General features: G+C 43.1%; 1 protein-coding gene and 1 pseudogene across 1 annotated transcript in view; one reads left to right on the forward strand and one right to left on the reverse strand.

Annotated features, from left to right (window-relative positions):
* The window catches only part of glceb (glucuronic acid epimerase b), a 76,876-nt gene extending 72,109 nt beyond the window's left edge, over positions 1–4,767 (forward strand). Inside the window, exons 5-6 of the mRNA XM_056279178.1 lie at positions 3,524–3,816; positions 4,036–4,767. Of these exons, the coding sequence (XP_056135153.1) occupies positions 3,524–3,816; positions 4,036–4,767 (1,025 nt within the window). The remainder of the gene's footprint in view (positions 1–3,523; positions 3,817–4,035) is intronic.
* Positions 4,768–6,104: 1,337 nt separating this feature from the next.
* Positions 6,105–6,991, reverse strand: LOC130111998 (NGFI-A-binding protein 1-like; annotated as a pseudogene).
* Between the last annotated feature and the right edge of the window lie 9,738 nt (positions 6,992–16,729).

A 16,729-nucleotide genomic window follows, 5' to 3' on the forward strand; every position in this document is an offset into this window, starting at 1 on the left:
GGAAGGCTATCACTCCATTTTGCAACGCCATGCCATACCCAGTGGACAGCGCTTGATTGGAGCCAATTTCATCCTACAACAGGACAATGACCCTAAACACACCTCCAAATTGTGCAAGAACTATTTAGAGCAGAAGCAGGCAGCTGGTATTCTATCGGTAATGGAGTGGCCAGCGCAGTCACCAGATCTGAACCCCATTGAGCTGTTGTGGGAGCAGCTTGACCGTATGGTACGCAAGAAGCGCCCATCCAACCAATCCTGCTTCTGGAAGCGTGGGGTGCAATTTCTCCAGATTACCTCAACAAATTAACAGCTAGAATGCCAAAGGTCTGCAATGCTGTAATTGCTGCAAATGGAGGATTCTTTGACGAAAGCAAAGTTTGATGTAAAAAAAATCTTATTTCAAATACAAATCATTATTTCTAACCTTGTCAATGTCTTGACTCTATTTTCTATTCATTTCACAACATATGGTGGTGAATAAGTGTGACTTTTCATGGAAAACACAAAATTGTTTGGGTTATCCCAAACTTTTGAACGGTAGTGTAACTTCAGTGACATTGTTCGTCACCTGATCCAGAGGCCCAATCACGTCACTTTGTCACTCAGTCACTCCAAACATGATCACTCAGTCACTGTAAACATGATCACTCAGTCACTCCAACCAAACATGATTAGTCAAGGACATTCACATTTGTAGAGCTGGCCTGCAGTCTGGTCCAGCCAAAAAAGGGAAGATGTAAAAAGTTGTTTCTGCTCTGTGTTCACTCACCTACCCCCCAGATGTGAATTTTGTGCTGGTTCTTAAGGCTTAAGATCACATTGAATCGATTAAACAATACAGTGTTATATCTACATTATGATATGAGTAATGGGGTTTAGGAGAAAATTTGACCAAACAAGTATATTGCATTACATTATTGACATTTATGTAATTAGGCTGTGGGAAATTAAATCAAGGCAGTGTATACAATGGGAGGACATGCTGTGTTTTTTTTTTTTTCTAATTTTATTTTTTACTTTTGTATTTGTTTTTCACACAGTCCCAATTGCGTTAGGCCTTATTTTCCCCTCATCTCTTGCCAATACATCCAAAACACTGTGTCCTCTGTGGTGCACTCTCTGCTGTTAGTTTCTCTACTACTAATTCTTCCTCTTGCAACCTCTCATCATCATCACCCTGCTTTTCTCCATCTCAGTACTGAAGACATTTTCTCGTTGCACCTCATGCATCGCTCCTCAAGCCTCCATTCTGCTCATCCTTCTTTTTTTGACAGTCCTTTCATCATTATCATTCCTCAGCGTTCCCTCGGCGGTCTCCATTCTTCATTTCACTTCCTTTTCAATCACACGTGCTCACTGTTTGTTCCATTGCTGTTTATCTTCTCTTTTTTTTCTTATTCTGCCGACTTATCAATCCTCAGTCTACCTGTGCTTCCAAAACATATTTGATCGTGTACACTCTGTCCACTTTGACTCTGTACTCTGCTTTCTTATCATAAATCCAGCCAAACCTTTGCTTTATTTCTAACATATCTCTTCTGCTTTCTTCATTTGCCCCATCTCCATTTCCCTTATTCCCTCTTGCTGTTTGAGCCTTTGTCTTTTGTGTTCTTGCATTATCTAGGGCACTCACTCAAAACAACCTCTGACGTCCTCTGACAAGTGGATCAATTGTCTGTCCCCAGATTAAAAAGAAAAAAAATTACCATGCACCTGTGAATTTTCATTCATTAAGATGGACACTTTATTTTCTTGGGCCCTTTCACTTGGGTGATGGACCAGTAATTGAGTTGAGCTGATCAATCCCACTGAGAATAAGCCAGGCACTCTTTATAAGGAGACAATGTGAAGTGACTGTTGTAACCAGCTCCACCCTGCATCCAGCCAGTGGTGTATTCACCAGAGATGCTAAATGCATACCCGTATGTGCATTGATTCCCGTATGCCAATGCCCAGATCTTCATATCTGTATATGCGTCACACACATGCCTGCATTCTAATGTGTGTACATGTGTGCACATACATTCACATTCATTCACTCATGTATACAAACATTGGTTATGCACTCATCTGTCTGGGCTGCATGTCTGGTCTATCTCATCCCTCATTGCCAAGCAGCCCAACAGCAGAGCGAAGCACAGGAGATAGAATCTCGTCTATATTCCTTGCCCATCCTTTATTGATGGCAGAGTAATCACGGGGCCACAGTACAAATCCACTTACTCACTGGATTGCCTTAAGTAATGGATTTATGAGTGCATTAAAGAGCCGTAGTCAAGCAGAGGCCCCTGCCAGACTGGCTCTCTCCTTCACTCTCCTTCTGACCGACTATCTTTATGTCTCATTCTGTCTTTCCACTTTTGCTTTCTCAGCTTGTCTCTCTTGTTATCTATCTTTTTCCTCCCCAGTTTCCTTCTCACTGCAGACTAATTTTCACTCACTCTTTAAGGACTGACTCAAAGAGCACTCAAAGCTATCATCCCCTTCCCCTCCACCCATACTCCCGCTCGCTCTCCTCTTTTTATCCTGTGGGAGCGCTGACGCCTTGATTAGAGATGGTTCCAGAGTGCTGTGCAGACGAAGTAGCAGGGCTCAGGGAGATACAAGTCCAGAAGCTGTTGGCACTTTACCAGTTTAAAATGAATTCAGACTATCAACTGAGCTGCCTGAACTGAGATGGCACAGAGTTGACAAGCATGAGAGGAAAGGTGAAGTGTTGAGATTGGATGCCATCTTGAGAAGGTGTCTGCGCACCTGGCCTATGAGGGGAGAGAAGCATAAATGGCGATGAAGCGACTGCCACTGTTTGGAGCTAGGCATCTTTTTCTTTTCTGTCACTCTCACTTTTGTTTCTTCCTATTTCAGCTCCATCTTTTTCTTTTTCCCTCTGCCTCAATCCTCTCCCTTCTGTCTCCTCTCTTCTCCCAGTCTTGCATTCATCTAATTAAACTTACTGTAGTGACACATCTGAGCTGCCATCCCATGGGAGGCCTTCTCTCTCTCTCGCTCTCTCTCTCTCTCTCTCGCTCTCGCTCTCTCTCTCTCTCTCTCTCTCTCTCTCTCTCTCTCTCTCTCTCTCTCTCTCTCTCTCTCTCTCTCTCTCTCTCTCTCTCTCTCTCTCTCTCTCTCACTCTCACTCTCACTCTCACTCACTCGTTCACTCACTCACTCAGCTAAACAGCTAGCTAGGTAATAATTATAATACAAGATCCATGGTTATACAAAAATTAATTTTGTCAGTGGATATTTTTTCGTCATGGTGCGCACACAAGAAAACACACCTGCAGAATAAGTCTTGGAAGCCTAACGAAAAGGCTGTGAGCTATTTTAAAAACAAAGCATCAAAGGATGTTTTTTTTTTTGAGTGAAACATCTTTAAATGATCATGACCGTGTTGAAAATAGATTATCACAGGATAGAAAATAGATTGCGTTTTTTCCTGTGCCATAATTTATTACATATTTATAACACCTTCTACATTTGTCATGTGCTCCATCTACCCTCTACTCCTCTACAGCAGAGAGCTCCGAGGGTGTCTCTCTTCCATTGTCCAACTCCAAGGACTTCATTCTCAGCTTGGACCTCAAGTTCACCTCTAACGGCAGCGTGTCTGTGATCCTAGAGACCACAGAGAAAGGCCCCCCTTTCGTCATCCATTATGTCACCAGTAAACAACTAATTTCTTTTAAAGACCATGACATCACGTACGGCATCGGACCACGTGCTGTCTGGAGCACGCTGACCCGTGACCTCCTCACCGACCTCAGGAAGGGTGTGGGCCTGTCCAACACCAAGGCTGTCAAGGCTACAAAGGTTGGTTTAAGCCAGTAATCTCATCGTTCTGTTCCCAAGGGGTCCCCCTGGCAATACAGCTAAGGTCTAGCAACTGTTGAGGTTTTTTTTTTTTTACATTAATTATTCCACATCTTAAAGCCATAGTTCAGTGAGACCTTGGTAGAGTTAAAACTATTTTAATGCATCTCCAGGTTTAATCAGTATAAAGCCAAATTTGCGCTGCAATGTCATTTTCAGATTATGCCGAGACGGGTTGTGCGTCTGGTACTGTTCGGACGTGGCTTTGTCGATAATGTCACCATCTCCACCACTGCACACATGGCCGCCTTCTTCGCCGCTAGCAACTGGCTACTGCGGAACCAGGATGAGCACGGTGGCTGGCCCATCATGGTCACTCGTAAACTTGGTGAAGGTTTCCGGCCATTGGAGCCCGGTTGGTACTCAGCCATGGCCCAGGGCCAAGCCATGTCTACCTTGGTGAGGGCCTACCTCCTCACCAAAGACCAGGCTTACCTGAACGCTGCCCTCAAGGCAACAGGACCCTACAAGATGCCTTCAGCACAGCACGGGGTCAAAGCTGTGTTCATGAACAAGTACGACTGGTACGAGGAATACCCGACCACACCTAGCTCCTTTGTCCTCAATGGCTTCATCTATTCCCTGCTGGGACTTTATGACCTGACTGAGACAGCCAGTGAGAAACTTGGCAGGGAGGCCAAACAGCTGTTCAACCGTGGCATGGAGTCACTCAAGGCCATGCTGCCACTCTATGACACAGGTTCTGGGAGCATCTATGACCTGCGCCATTACATGTTAGGCACAGCCCCCAACCTCGCACGCTGGGACTACCACACAACACATATTAACCAGCTACAGCTGCTGGCATCCATAGACAATGCTCCCATCTTCAAGGATGTGGTCAAACGCTGGAAGAGCTACCTGAAAGGGGGTCGTGCCAAGCACAACTAGGGGGTGCACTCTCTCTCTCTCTCTCTCTCTCTCTCTCTCTCTCTCTCTCTCTCTCTCTCTCTCTCTCTCTCTCTCTCTCTCTCTCTCTCTCTCTCTCTCTCTCTCTCTCTCTCTCTCTCGCTTTCTCTCACTGTCTCTACAACTAGACATCCAGTTATCAATCTTAAATATAGATTTGAGGTTGATGACTGAATGGAAAGGACTGGGGTGTGTGTGGCTGTGTGAATGTGTCTGTGTGCAGTGTATGTTTAGATCAGTGTGAGAGGGATGCTCAAATTGTATTACCCCAGCTTTGTAAAGGCGGATAAGCTGAACGTTATGTTCAGTAAATTGCCGTCTTCAACTCAAAGTTTTTGGTGAGCTTTGTTGCAGTTTCCAGGTTTTATATTTTCTGCAACAGTAACTGTAGCTCTCATGTTTTTTTTCTGAGCTGGTGTTTGTAATTCTGTACAGACCTAGTTTCAGGGTGCGTGTGTCTGTGTAAAGGAAAAAAAGGTGTGAATGCCTGTATGTTTTCTCAGCTGAATTTGTATCATGCTAGAGAAAGGAGGAATCTCTTTGATTGGTTTTTAATAAATCGCCTTTTTCAAGCATCGGTTAATGTATCCACTACAGGACCCTTCCCCAAGTGTATTTTTTTACCATTTCCTCCGAGATTTGCATAGCTTACAGAAAAACTATACTGTAAATAATAGAGTATGTTATGAATTATTTGGAAGAGAGACTTGGTTAAAGAAAGATTAATCAAAATCATATGAAACATTTATGGGTTATGCATTTTGGATTGTTTCTCTTCTCTTTTTTTTTTGTTAGTTTCACTTCAACTCCCAAACTTTGCAAGGTTTTGAATTGGAAGTTAATTTTGTAAGTACACAGTGATAACTTTTTTGCCTTTGAATTACCCAATATTCAGTTGGTCCTTTCAAATTGGCTGTAATCCATACAGCTAGATGGAGAAAAGCCCAATGCTCCATGCTTAAGCACCAGTAGTTTCCAATTTGGATGTGAAGCCTCCCTTCCTTAGACACACATGAGAGGGAAAAAAAACCCCACTTAATCTTGCCAGATCAGGGAGCAGCTTGTTTTGTCGGCCCAACTAGAGGCTGTTTCACTGATACACTGATACAAACATATCCAGAGATAGGTTCTCTTTTCAATGAGATTTTATCATGATAAAAATCCTTGTTTAAAACATATACCATATTCATGACAGGTGCAAGAAACGCCGAAGTCCTTTTGAAATCAGCTGTGAGATACAAGCCGCCATATTTGATCATACCCCCCTTTTAGTTTTGTGCCCTATTGTCTCATTGCTCTTTTATAGCACCTGACCACAATCAAATTACAATCAGATTACTGTCTCTCCTCTTGGAGTCAAAGTGTCCGTAGATAACGCTGTATTTAGGAGTCTCCTTTTCCCTGCGCGGGTTGTCGTCGGGCATCTCAAAGATGTGGCCGATCATCTTGGCCATCTTCTTATTGTTCTTCAGCAGCTCCTTCACCTCGACCTGGTCGATCTTGGGCAAGTCTGGTGTCATTCTGCACTCCAGAACCGACTGAACTGCTGCCACATCCAGTGCCTCCAGCCCGACAGGGTGAGGAGGGCGAGCCCAGGTCAGATGGTGACAGACTGTTCGCTGTCATTGCTGTGACCCGACGAAAAGTGCGCTTCGCTGCTGCCCTGCAGGGGTGGCCCAGCCGACACTTTGTCCCGCGCCACATCCAGCTTCCCAGGGACTGAGCAGGTGGCTGCCATGGCTTTTGGCATCTTGACGCGGGCAGTGTTTGGGCGGTCCTGAGAGTTGAGTAAGGTGGGCGAGCCCTCAGGCAGCTTGTAGACAGATGCTGCAGATAGGTAGAGGTTGTAGACAGGCAGGGAGATGAGTGATTGGTTGAAAAGGGCCAGGTTGGTGACCCAGTCCAACAGCGCCTTTTGCAGACGGCAGACATGCAGTGGCTTGCTGGCCATGCCCACCAATGCCATGATCTCCAGGAACTCCTCCTTCCCAGCCACACACAGCTGCTGCACGTCGTCACTGCCCTGCTGGATGAAAGCCTCATAGTAGTAAAGCAGGTTGGCCCGCTGCAGGATCCAGTAGAGCTGCAGCCCCCCCAGGGTTCTCAGCAACACGGCCACCATACCTGTTGCTTTGTCTTTTTGCTTTCTCTTCCCTTTTCCCTCTTCCTCCCTGATTTTGTGTGTAGATTAACTGCTACATAGGAATGGTGCTATGGTTGTAATCTTGTTGTAGGGACCTGCATGGCGGCAGGTTAGGTCATGTTGGTTGATTTGGTAGCGGGTTGTGTTTCAGATGAGCTATTAAAGACAGCAGGTATCATGCAACAGGTAACCTCCTAATGCCTGCCCACAGTATAAGGGGTCCTGTTTGCGTTCACCTGGGTGTTGCACCAGTCAGCTCTACAGTGCTTAATATACAAATAGTAGAGGCCAATATATGATGTGCTTAGATGGTATGCTGTTTTGGCATTTTTACAGAAAAGGTGGCAAAGAAGCCCTCTTCATGCTTGCCTTTCACATAGTACCTTGGATTTTGCTGGTAAGCCTTTATGCAATGCTAGATTAAATTGACAACCCAGCCACATTGGTGCATTTTGTAGCTAACAAATGTACATCAAAACATCTTTCAGATGCATTGGTAGTTCTCTATTCTGTTTTGTTAATGCAAAAAACAAATACACACAAGGCATAATGGTCACAGTGTTTCTGAATGGATCTTATTTTACTATGAAACTTCCTGTCAGGGCCAATAGTTAATCTTAGAACATTCCCATCAGGATCTTGACGCATTAGTCTTCAACATTTGTCTTCACTGTCCCTCTGGCATCACCCTCTCTATATTTCATTTGTTTTCATTGTTGTGAAGAGTGCTATTTGATCTTCTTCCTTGCATCTTCTTGTTTTAGCACATTTGGAAATTTGTTTTTGTAGCTCATATTTTCAGAAAATAGGCCCTGTGATGGGTTGGCGGCCTGTCCAGGGTCTCCCGCCTGCGGCCCAGTGACTGCTGGGATAGGCTCCAGCATCCCCGTGACCCTGAGAGAGCAGGATAAGCGGTTTGGATAATGGATGGATGAATGAATATTTTCAGAAAATATCTGCAGAATATAGATTGCAGAATATAGATCAAATCAGGTGTAATATATGAGCACAGGCATGTGTGCACATGTGATTGCGTGTTTCCTATTAGTGCGGGTGGGCACATAGGCAGTTGAAGCATAACATCAGATCAATACCATGTCCATATAATGAATGTGACAACTAAAAAGGACATCAGTGACAGCACTTCAATTTCAGCTAATTCTTGACTTAACACACCTACAGAGTTGAGCTAATGACGCACAAGCTAAGCAGCCAGGCAGCAACTGCTTCTTGTTTGCAGTGTGTGTGCAGCCTGATGAAGCCAAGTTTCTGCCTATTGACAAGTGAATTGACAGGTGAATGAAGTCGCTTGACAAAACACCTTCAATTCACAGCTAATAGGTTGCAGAGGCTGCACACTTTAGCTCATCAGGAATGAGTCAGCATTCACTCTCACCAAACTCACAACATGAGACTGTCAACAGTGACACTTCCACAAATTGGCTTTCAAATCAAAGATAAGTAATACACCGCAGCTGATTCCTCATAGCTTAAGAAAGAATTGGCCCTATTTGCTGCTGTGAAGATATTTATCACTTTCGAGTTGATTTTAATTTACTTTTTTACCTTCATTTTATAACACTACTTTTTCTCTGAGCTGAAAGCATCCTTCTTTCTTTTCTTTTTTGCCCAGATGATTTTACCTTCATGTCTCTGTCATGTACTGAGACTTAACACGGGCTAGTAAACTCCATTTATTCGTTTAGTCATAGAATACAAAAAAGAAAAAAATGTACTGAGATAGCTGACGTGCATTCGGTCAAACTCATAAGCTCCTCTTAATACATCTTTCTGACCTCACAGCTTCCTGTGTGAACCTCAACTAATTGCATTCCACACTAAATCTTATTCTGTATAAGCAAGGCTTGGACTTCCGATGGGCAGGAAATTCATTTTGAAGTTTTATGTTGAGCCCCCCCCCTTAAGTTGTTACCCCAGGAAAAACTGAATGTTTGCAAATGGCTACCATCCTTATTATATTGATCATTTCCAGGTGACTTTTGTTCCTCATTAATATTTCTATGCATATTTCATACCTTGCCATTTTGATCAAACAAGAAGTAGTGTTGTGTAGTTAAAAGGTGATAATGGACAGTCACAAATAGGATATGTGTGTGTGTGTAACTTGCTTAATTTTTTATACCAAAGTCATCAATTTAAGTATAATTGAATTTGTATATTTTTGTGCAAACTGATTTTCATTCAGCATCTGATGTGAATCTCGTTATAGATGCCATTAAGAAACAACTGCCTTTTGAGAAATGATTTGTGAAAAGTAGGATCTGTAGAATTTAGCAAATACAAGGTGTGAAAACTCTGCTATCTATTAGGGAATGTGTGCAAAGAAAATGTTTAGCATTGAACAGGCTACCATTTCAAAGGGAAATGAATTAATAGATGCGATATTTCCTTTTTTTCTTGTTTTTTTTTATCGTGTATGGAATCATTTGTTAAAGGGTAAGATTTTGCTGGACAGAAGCACAACTGCCATTTATCACCACATGATTTTAGATTTTTATTTAATTAGTTCAAATTTTCTTCCTTTCAGGACAATGGGCAACGCCTTCTTTTAGAAAGCTGCTATTGTTGTTCACTGTATGTTTTTCGTAAGTTTTTTTTTTCTTTTTTCGTTTAAACATGATTTTTTTTCCTGTTGTTACACTATCTTGTAAAGACTTAACATTTGGCCAATTGGGTCACATGTCATTTATGCAATAAAATGTTTACTGGGGTCCTGACATGGCGGGGAGACCCAGAGCCGTTGTACAGACTTTGCAATCCAAGCACAATGTGCACATGCTACCATTTTTTTATTGAAAGGAAGAGAGGTGTTTATATGAAGAGTAAATCTTTGTGCTTTAAATTTTTTGCTTTCTAAAATTATAAAAAATAAAATCATTTTTCTTATGGTTTTTTCAGTCTTTTTATTCAACATTTTTCTGGTAGAACTACGAGTGGTTATAACAACGGGACATTAGAATGGCTGTTCATCCCCGTTTGTACCCCCCCTCCCCCGAGATGTTTTGAAGATGTGATGTCCCCAACAGTTTTTCCTGCTTTCATGGTGGTACATTATGAATCATATCCTTCAGTGACTGGATGTCTAGTTCAGGCACGTGGAAGATGTTTTAAGTTGGGGGGCTGCCAGCTAAAGCATTGTAGCGAATTCGGGGGGGGGGCAGCCCGGCCGGACCCTCACAGCCGGGACTCGTACTCGAATCTCCCGCAGCGCGGGCGACAACGTTAACCAGTCGACTGAAGGGTCCGGCCTGTTAGCCAAGGGCTAGCGGGCCTATTTATCCGTGATGGTTACACTACGCCCCTCCTTTGGGAAGCGCGTCTGTGCGCATCCCACTTCTGACACCAATGTAGCGAATTCGGGGGCAGCCCGGGAACCGCCTCAGCCGGGACGCGAACCCGTGTCTCCCGCACCACGGGCGACTGCGTTAACCAGTCGACTAAAGAGTCCGACCCGTTAGCCAAGGGCTAAGCGAGTCTCTTTATCCGTGCACGTTACACTACCCCCCCTCCTCGGGATAGGGCGTCCCGGCTGTGACGGTCCGGCCGGGCTGCCCCGCGGATTCGCTACATTGGTGTCAGAAGTGGGATGGTGAGATCGTGAAGGACGGTGAGGCCATCGGAAGCGTTTCCGGAAGGAGGGGGTTAGTGTAACGTACACGAATAAGTAGACACGTTAGCCCTTGGTTAAGGGGTCGGACCCTTTAGTCGGCTGGTTAACGTTGTCACCCGCGGTGCGGGAGATAGGAGTCCGCGCCCCGGCTGTGACGGTACGGCTGGGATGTCCCCCAAATTCGCTACAGTATTGTGGCGAGCCGGCGTGGAAGAAGAGGCAGAGATCTCTTTTTAATCGTAACTCCCATGCCCCATACACCGCACGACCCCGGGAGTGCTCTTTTATTCACACTGGCCAGAATGGACCAGAACTGACAAGAACGTACGAATCCCCCCACCCCCACCCCTCGATGTGTCAAGTGGCGACATCAGTCCCAGTCACGGTCCTACAGTCGGTCAGTAAATGGTCTCCTACTTAGTCCGAGTCGAACCCCCAAAACAACACAAGAATAACCACAACATGAACATCACATCATTAAAACACAATGTTAAATCTAATATTAACAGTCCCATCAGCCATTGCGCTCCCTCAGCGCAGAAACGCTGACAGTCAGCGCGACAGTATGACGTCATTGTTTTGCGCGTGTGTAGCAGATTTGGAATTCACTTTATTATGAAAACTGTAGATTCCACGCAGCCCTAGCCTGCTGTTTAGAATAAAGGCATGTTTTATTCATTTTTTTTTGCATTTGTACGTTAGGAAAAGTTGGGCGTACTGTTGGGTTTAAGATGTTACACAGCCACCTGCCACTACTGGGGGGGGGGGCGTCACCCACCACCAGGAGGAGGTGCAGGCCCCCCAGCCTCAGCCCCCTCTTCCCGTGCTAATGGTCTAATCTAGTGTTAGGCATGATAATGCATCTCTTACGTAGCGCTCACTTTCCACTATGCATTGTCCATTTCAAGCCATATCTCACAGAAACCTTTTAGTTGCTAACAAACTGAAACGTGCCTAATTAATTATTAAAACATATAATAATGGCAACTGTGATCAGTAAGAAGTCATCTGAGAACAGCAACACCTGCCATCCCATTTTCCTTCTGCAGTCTGCCATTCCAAGATCTAATTTCTTTCTCTCACAGGCACCCTTCTTCTTCCAACACCCCAACTCAGTGTCAACCCTGATGATCTTGCCCACCCCGCTAGCTTGAGTTTTTCCTCTTGTTTCTGTAGTTAGTCCTTGGTCTCCTCATAGACCCTGAGCAGGCTTGTTCTCCCTCCTCTGTTGCCATCCACAGTGCACCAAGATGGCCGAGATAACAGAGAAAGGCACGGTGCACAGGAGTCTCGAAGATGGGGGTTGTAAGGTGCTTTTGAAAATGTGCCCCACTTGATCAACCTGACACACTTTGAAGGCACAATTACTGGAATATTGTGTGTGTGTGTGTTGTCTGGTGTTCTCTGTGTGAAGGGAAATACTAAGAGAGATTGGATTTTCAGGTTAACCATTTATAGTGACAAGAAAATGAGCACAGTAACAAGCTGTTCTGTATGAAATTATTTGATCATATGTGCAAAATGCTGCATGTTGCTGTTGTTTGTTTGTTCTCCACCAATGTTAAAGTCCTCAAAGAGCTTTTAGACCGTTTTGCCTTAAAAGCAGCTCCGATGCCTTTGTGTTCCTATGAGCAGCTACCCAAGCAGTACTCTTGTTTTTCTCACTCATCCGGTGGGGGGGGGGGGGCAGCTGAATTAATGTCATTCATAATCCCTTTTCGTCAGCTTCAGCCAAATCGTCATCAAACATCACCTCTAATTTTTTTGCATTTCTACCTTTGAATGAACTGTCAGTGAATACAGCCTCAATTTTCATAACCCTTTGAATGAATACAGAATCAAAAAAGAGGGCATTATGATCATCTAGATCAGGTCATTTTTCCCCCTTTTTCTTTTCTCCTTTCTGTCTTTTTTTTTTTTAATAATGCCAAGATTTGAAAGGCCCAGCAATCACAGGCAGAGTGAGAGATGTCCTCCTTGGTGCAGCAGGTAAAGTACTTTGCCCCTGGTGACTAATCTTCTCCCTCTCCAGAGAGGGATGCAGACATGAGGGACAGTGGGTATTGTGCAAGTCAATGCAGAAAGAAGTAAGGGAAGGAAATCAAATCTCTGTAAAACTGAAGAGACACCCAAGACTGCAGAATTGGGAAAAGGACACTTGGCGGGAGATGAACCATAGTAACAAGGTGTCTGAACTTTACTCATCATTAATTATAAATTAGGCAGGTCATCTGCAACACACTCCTCATTGGTGGGTGCAGACAAGACCTCATCAGCCCGGACTCCAGGGAGCCATCAGTAACTCCATCAGCAGCAGGGGGAGGAATTCACGCAGAGCAGCACCATCCAAACATCTTAGTTTGCAACTATGAATATGAAAAGAGGTAAATTACCCGGTGACCTGCCCATCGAGATGTTGCGCAAACATCACTTTTTGTAGTTAGGATTATTATTCATCCTTACCAGGCAGACTAAGCAAGATTACCGGTCTCATGTGAACACGCTATTTGGTGCTAACAAACCCACGGTTTTGGTGCAAGTCAGTGTGATCATTGACTCGCACACACAACAGAACAAATATCTACATATATTATTATTATTATTATTATTATTATTATCATTATTATTATTATTATTGTAGCTTTTTATTTTGTTTAGAATTTAGATTTCTAGCATGACAGTAGCGTTGAAGGAAAGACAGAGAAGAATACCTTGTTGGCATGTGGGTTATTCTACACTCACCAGCGCCACAATTTATATTTTGAATAAACTATTTCTCGTGAAAAAGAGATGCAGAGGAAAGAAGAAATTCAACCACGACCTGTGCCGCTAGCCCAACATGCAGGCATCTTATACTCAGCCATTTTTCTCCAAGCTGTTTTTAAATCAAGCCTCATTTGGACCACTGGATATTTGATTTGGATCTATATTAACTAATAAATAAGGTGCATGGGGAGGTGGTTCTCTATCTTGACTGAAACATTGAACTTTTTTATCATCAAGATCTTCCCTATTGAATGTCTGATGTGGTTTATGTGGGCAGCTACTGGGGAGTTGTGCTGATTGTGCAGAAACTCTCGTACTCTGTTGAAGGGTTTTGGCCTTAAGCAGCCTTGCTAAATTTTTCTCATTGACATTCAATGGAAGAAGCAAGTATGCTTTTCTGGCTCATCAGTGAAGCCATTGGTTCTCAACTGAGGGCGGGGACCCCCAAGGGGGTCGCGAGATAATTTCCGAGGGTCACCAGATGGTTGTGGAGGGGAAAAAAATAGAATAGCATATTTTAGACTGGAGAATGATTTTTAGTTACATCATCCTTCACCAGTGATATAATTTGCCTTAGAATAGATTGTATTTAGTATGTTTGTGAGACAAAGTGTTTGTGTATATGAGATGCTGTTATATCAATAAATCTGAAACCACTGATTGCCAAAACTGAATTAGTTGTTCGGCCTGTGGTCAAGGCAATGGTTCCCCGTGTGAGTTTGGTAGTTTTCATGTGTTATATTACAGTAATCCCTGAACAGCCTCGGGCAGACAGTTTATGAGCAATCAGCGTGTTTGCATGGGGGTGCTGTGAGTTAAATGTCCCAGTGCTGTGGGGGGGGGGGGGGGGTCGTGAACACCAACCTGATTATTCTGGGGGCTCGCGAATCGAAAAGGTTGAGAACCACTGAGTCAAGCAATTAATTTTCCTGTGTGGCCTCAATGAAATTCGAAAAAATATTTAAAATCTAAGATCAATGAATTTATAAGTGTTCTGCGTAAATTGGACGAAATTATTTGAACAGGAGTTGGGAGTGTTATCATAAAAGTCCATTACAAAAAAAACCTTTATTACATATACAATACAAAAAGGTTTTGGGCAACATTGCTGTAAAAGTAAAATACATCTGTATATTATATTGTACTCTTAATGAAATGACAAATTAGATTAAAAAAATAAATAAAATAAAATGTTGAAATAGTGTCAGCCCAATGATGCCAAGTGGTACTTTTAAGATCCTGAAACTTTTGGATTACTTTTCTTGAAAACACTGACATCTTCTGGTAGTCACCGGTAGTAACAGGTGGTACGAGTTTTTAGCATGCATGGCCAAAACAGTATTATTTAATCAGAAACGCTTAACTCTAAAAGTTAAACATATAACAAATTCAAATTAATTTCAACTATCATGTTGAGCTGTTATCGTCGGTATAGTTTAGAGATTGTGTGACATCAGCCCTTGAAAAAAAAAGTATTTTACCGTTCATGAGTTTTATATTGCATAATTAATAGGATTAGTTTGTCTTTAATGTTCACATTTTTGCAGTTGTTTGAACTAACAGTATACATGAGCTCACATTCAAGGCACGTTATTTTATGAATCTAAGTTGTTCTCCAGTTGTAAATGACAGTCATCAGAGACACCCTTCTCCCAAATACACTCACACACCCAAAGAAGAGAAACGTGCAGGAAAAACAGCTTCTGCACATTACTCACTCACTGCTTGGTATTTGAGTGTTCAGGGTCTGTCTCCACCAGGCATTGTCACATCAGTTTGTTTACTTTACATGAGACGTGCACTTCCTGTAAGGTTCTGGAATGACATGTGCCACTGGATGGTCTTGTAGTAATCCATTACACTGCAATGTATTGTGCAATGCTTCTTTAGCTTTCATGAATGAAACTTGTTCTTTGCATCCACATACACTCTACTGGGACATAACCTTCTGCACTTGACTTTGTTCAATCCCGCCTTCTTAAATCTAAAATGTGGTTTGATGACTAACACATTAACACCCAAACTGGGTCCAAGCCAAGCTGAACTGAACCCCAGGCAAACACACTACCGCGTCATCTTGTTTTCCTTCCAAATCCATTGTGTTGTGTTATGTTGTGTTATGTTGTGTTGTGCTGTGTTGCGCTGTGCTGCGCTGTTAATGACTACAGCCTTATTCCTGTGAGAGAAAGGCGAATGAGGTCCCTGGGTGTAGCTTGAGATCGTTTGCAATAATACGTTTGCTGGGTCCTTGCACTGATCTGTTGTAAATATAGCGACAAACACAAGATGGTGGCTAATCAAAGGTGTTCTCAGTGAAAGCACAGGTGATGGTGGGGAGGTCCCTTTCTAACCGGGCCTTAAATCAGACATTATTTGTATTACTTGCAAACTCTTGATATTATCTAAAGATTATACATTTTTAGAGTGAGCATATTATAAACATAGTTTCAAACTGAGAACCTTGAAAACATGTCATGCTATTGCAGTAAGTGTGCACCTGTATATAATATTACGATCTTAATAGTATACATTATTCATTTGGCTGCAATACTGAGTGTTAGCCATTCCACTGATCATCAAGATCAACATATACTACAAGTATTAACTCAAGCGTGCCAGAATTGTTTGAGTCTGGTTAATTTACACTGGCTCCTAGCTAAAGAGATGGAGCGTTAACTTTTCATCCCTGTCCAAACCTTACTATGCGTGACCTTTTGTTACACCACGTTCACATTTTGCAGCGGGTCAAAATGGGCACGGAAGAAAACGCGTTTTACCGTCCAAAGACTTCTCCAAGCTTTGAAATGTACATCTCTATAACTTGTGTTTTCCATCATTATGCAGAGAAATTATAACACACACACACCAGAAACAACACCCATAATACACAGACACTGCAGACTCAACGCTGCTATGTTCGAACTCTGTGACTACTATGAAACTTGTTTGCTTTCATTGTTTTAGAGTTTAAACAAGATTACAAGCCAGCAGCATTTTGACGGTGCTCCCTGGGTGTGACCAGCTGTCACGCTGAGGACAAATTGTGACATGTCACAGCTAAACACGAGGAGAGTACGAAGTGGCATGAAAGAGATTCTGTTTGCCTTGCTGCGAGGACAACTCACACCCTTCACTCAAACATTTCCTTCATGTCAGCCTTATCTAGAACGGCTGAAACTCAGATAGCACTCGCAGTTAGTTAAGCTACAATGTGCACGGTTTTATTTCAGGATAGATCCTTGCCTGCTGCACTTGTGCATTTCTAAAAAAAAAAATGCAAACACTATTCGTCACTCTTAGCTAAAAGGTGCTAAAACTATTAGTCATGGTTTCAGATGATTAATGTCAACCCCAACTGTTTTTAGAGCGGGGGGGGGGGGTTGGCGCTCCGTCATCATCTTGAA

This window comes from Lampris incognitus, chromosome 4, assembly GCF_029633865.1.
Source record: "Lampris incognitus isolate fLamInc1 chromosome 4, fLamInc1.hap2, whole genome shotgun sequence".
NCBI classification, from domain to species: domain Eukaryota; kingdom Metazoa; phylum Chordata; class Actinopteri; order Lampriformes; family Lampridae; genus Lampris; species Lampris incognitus.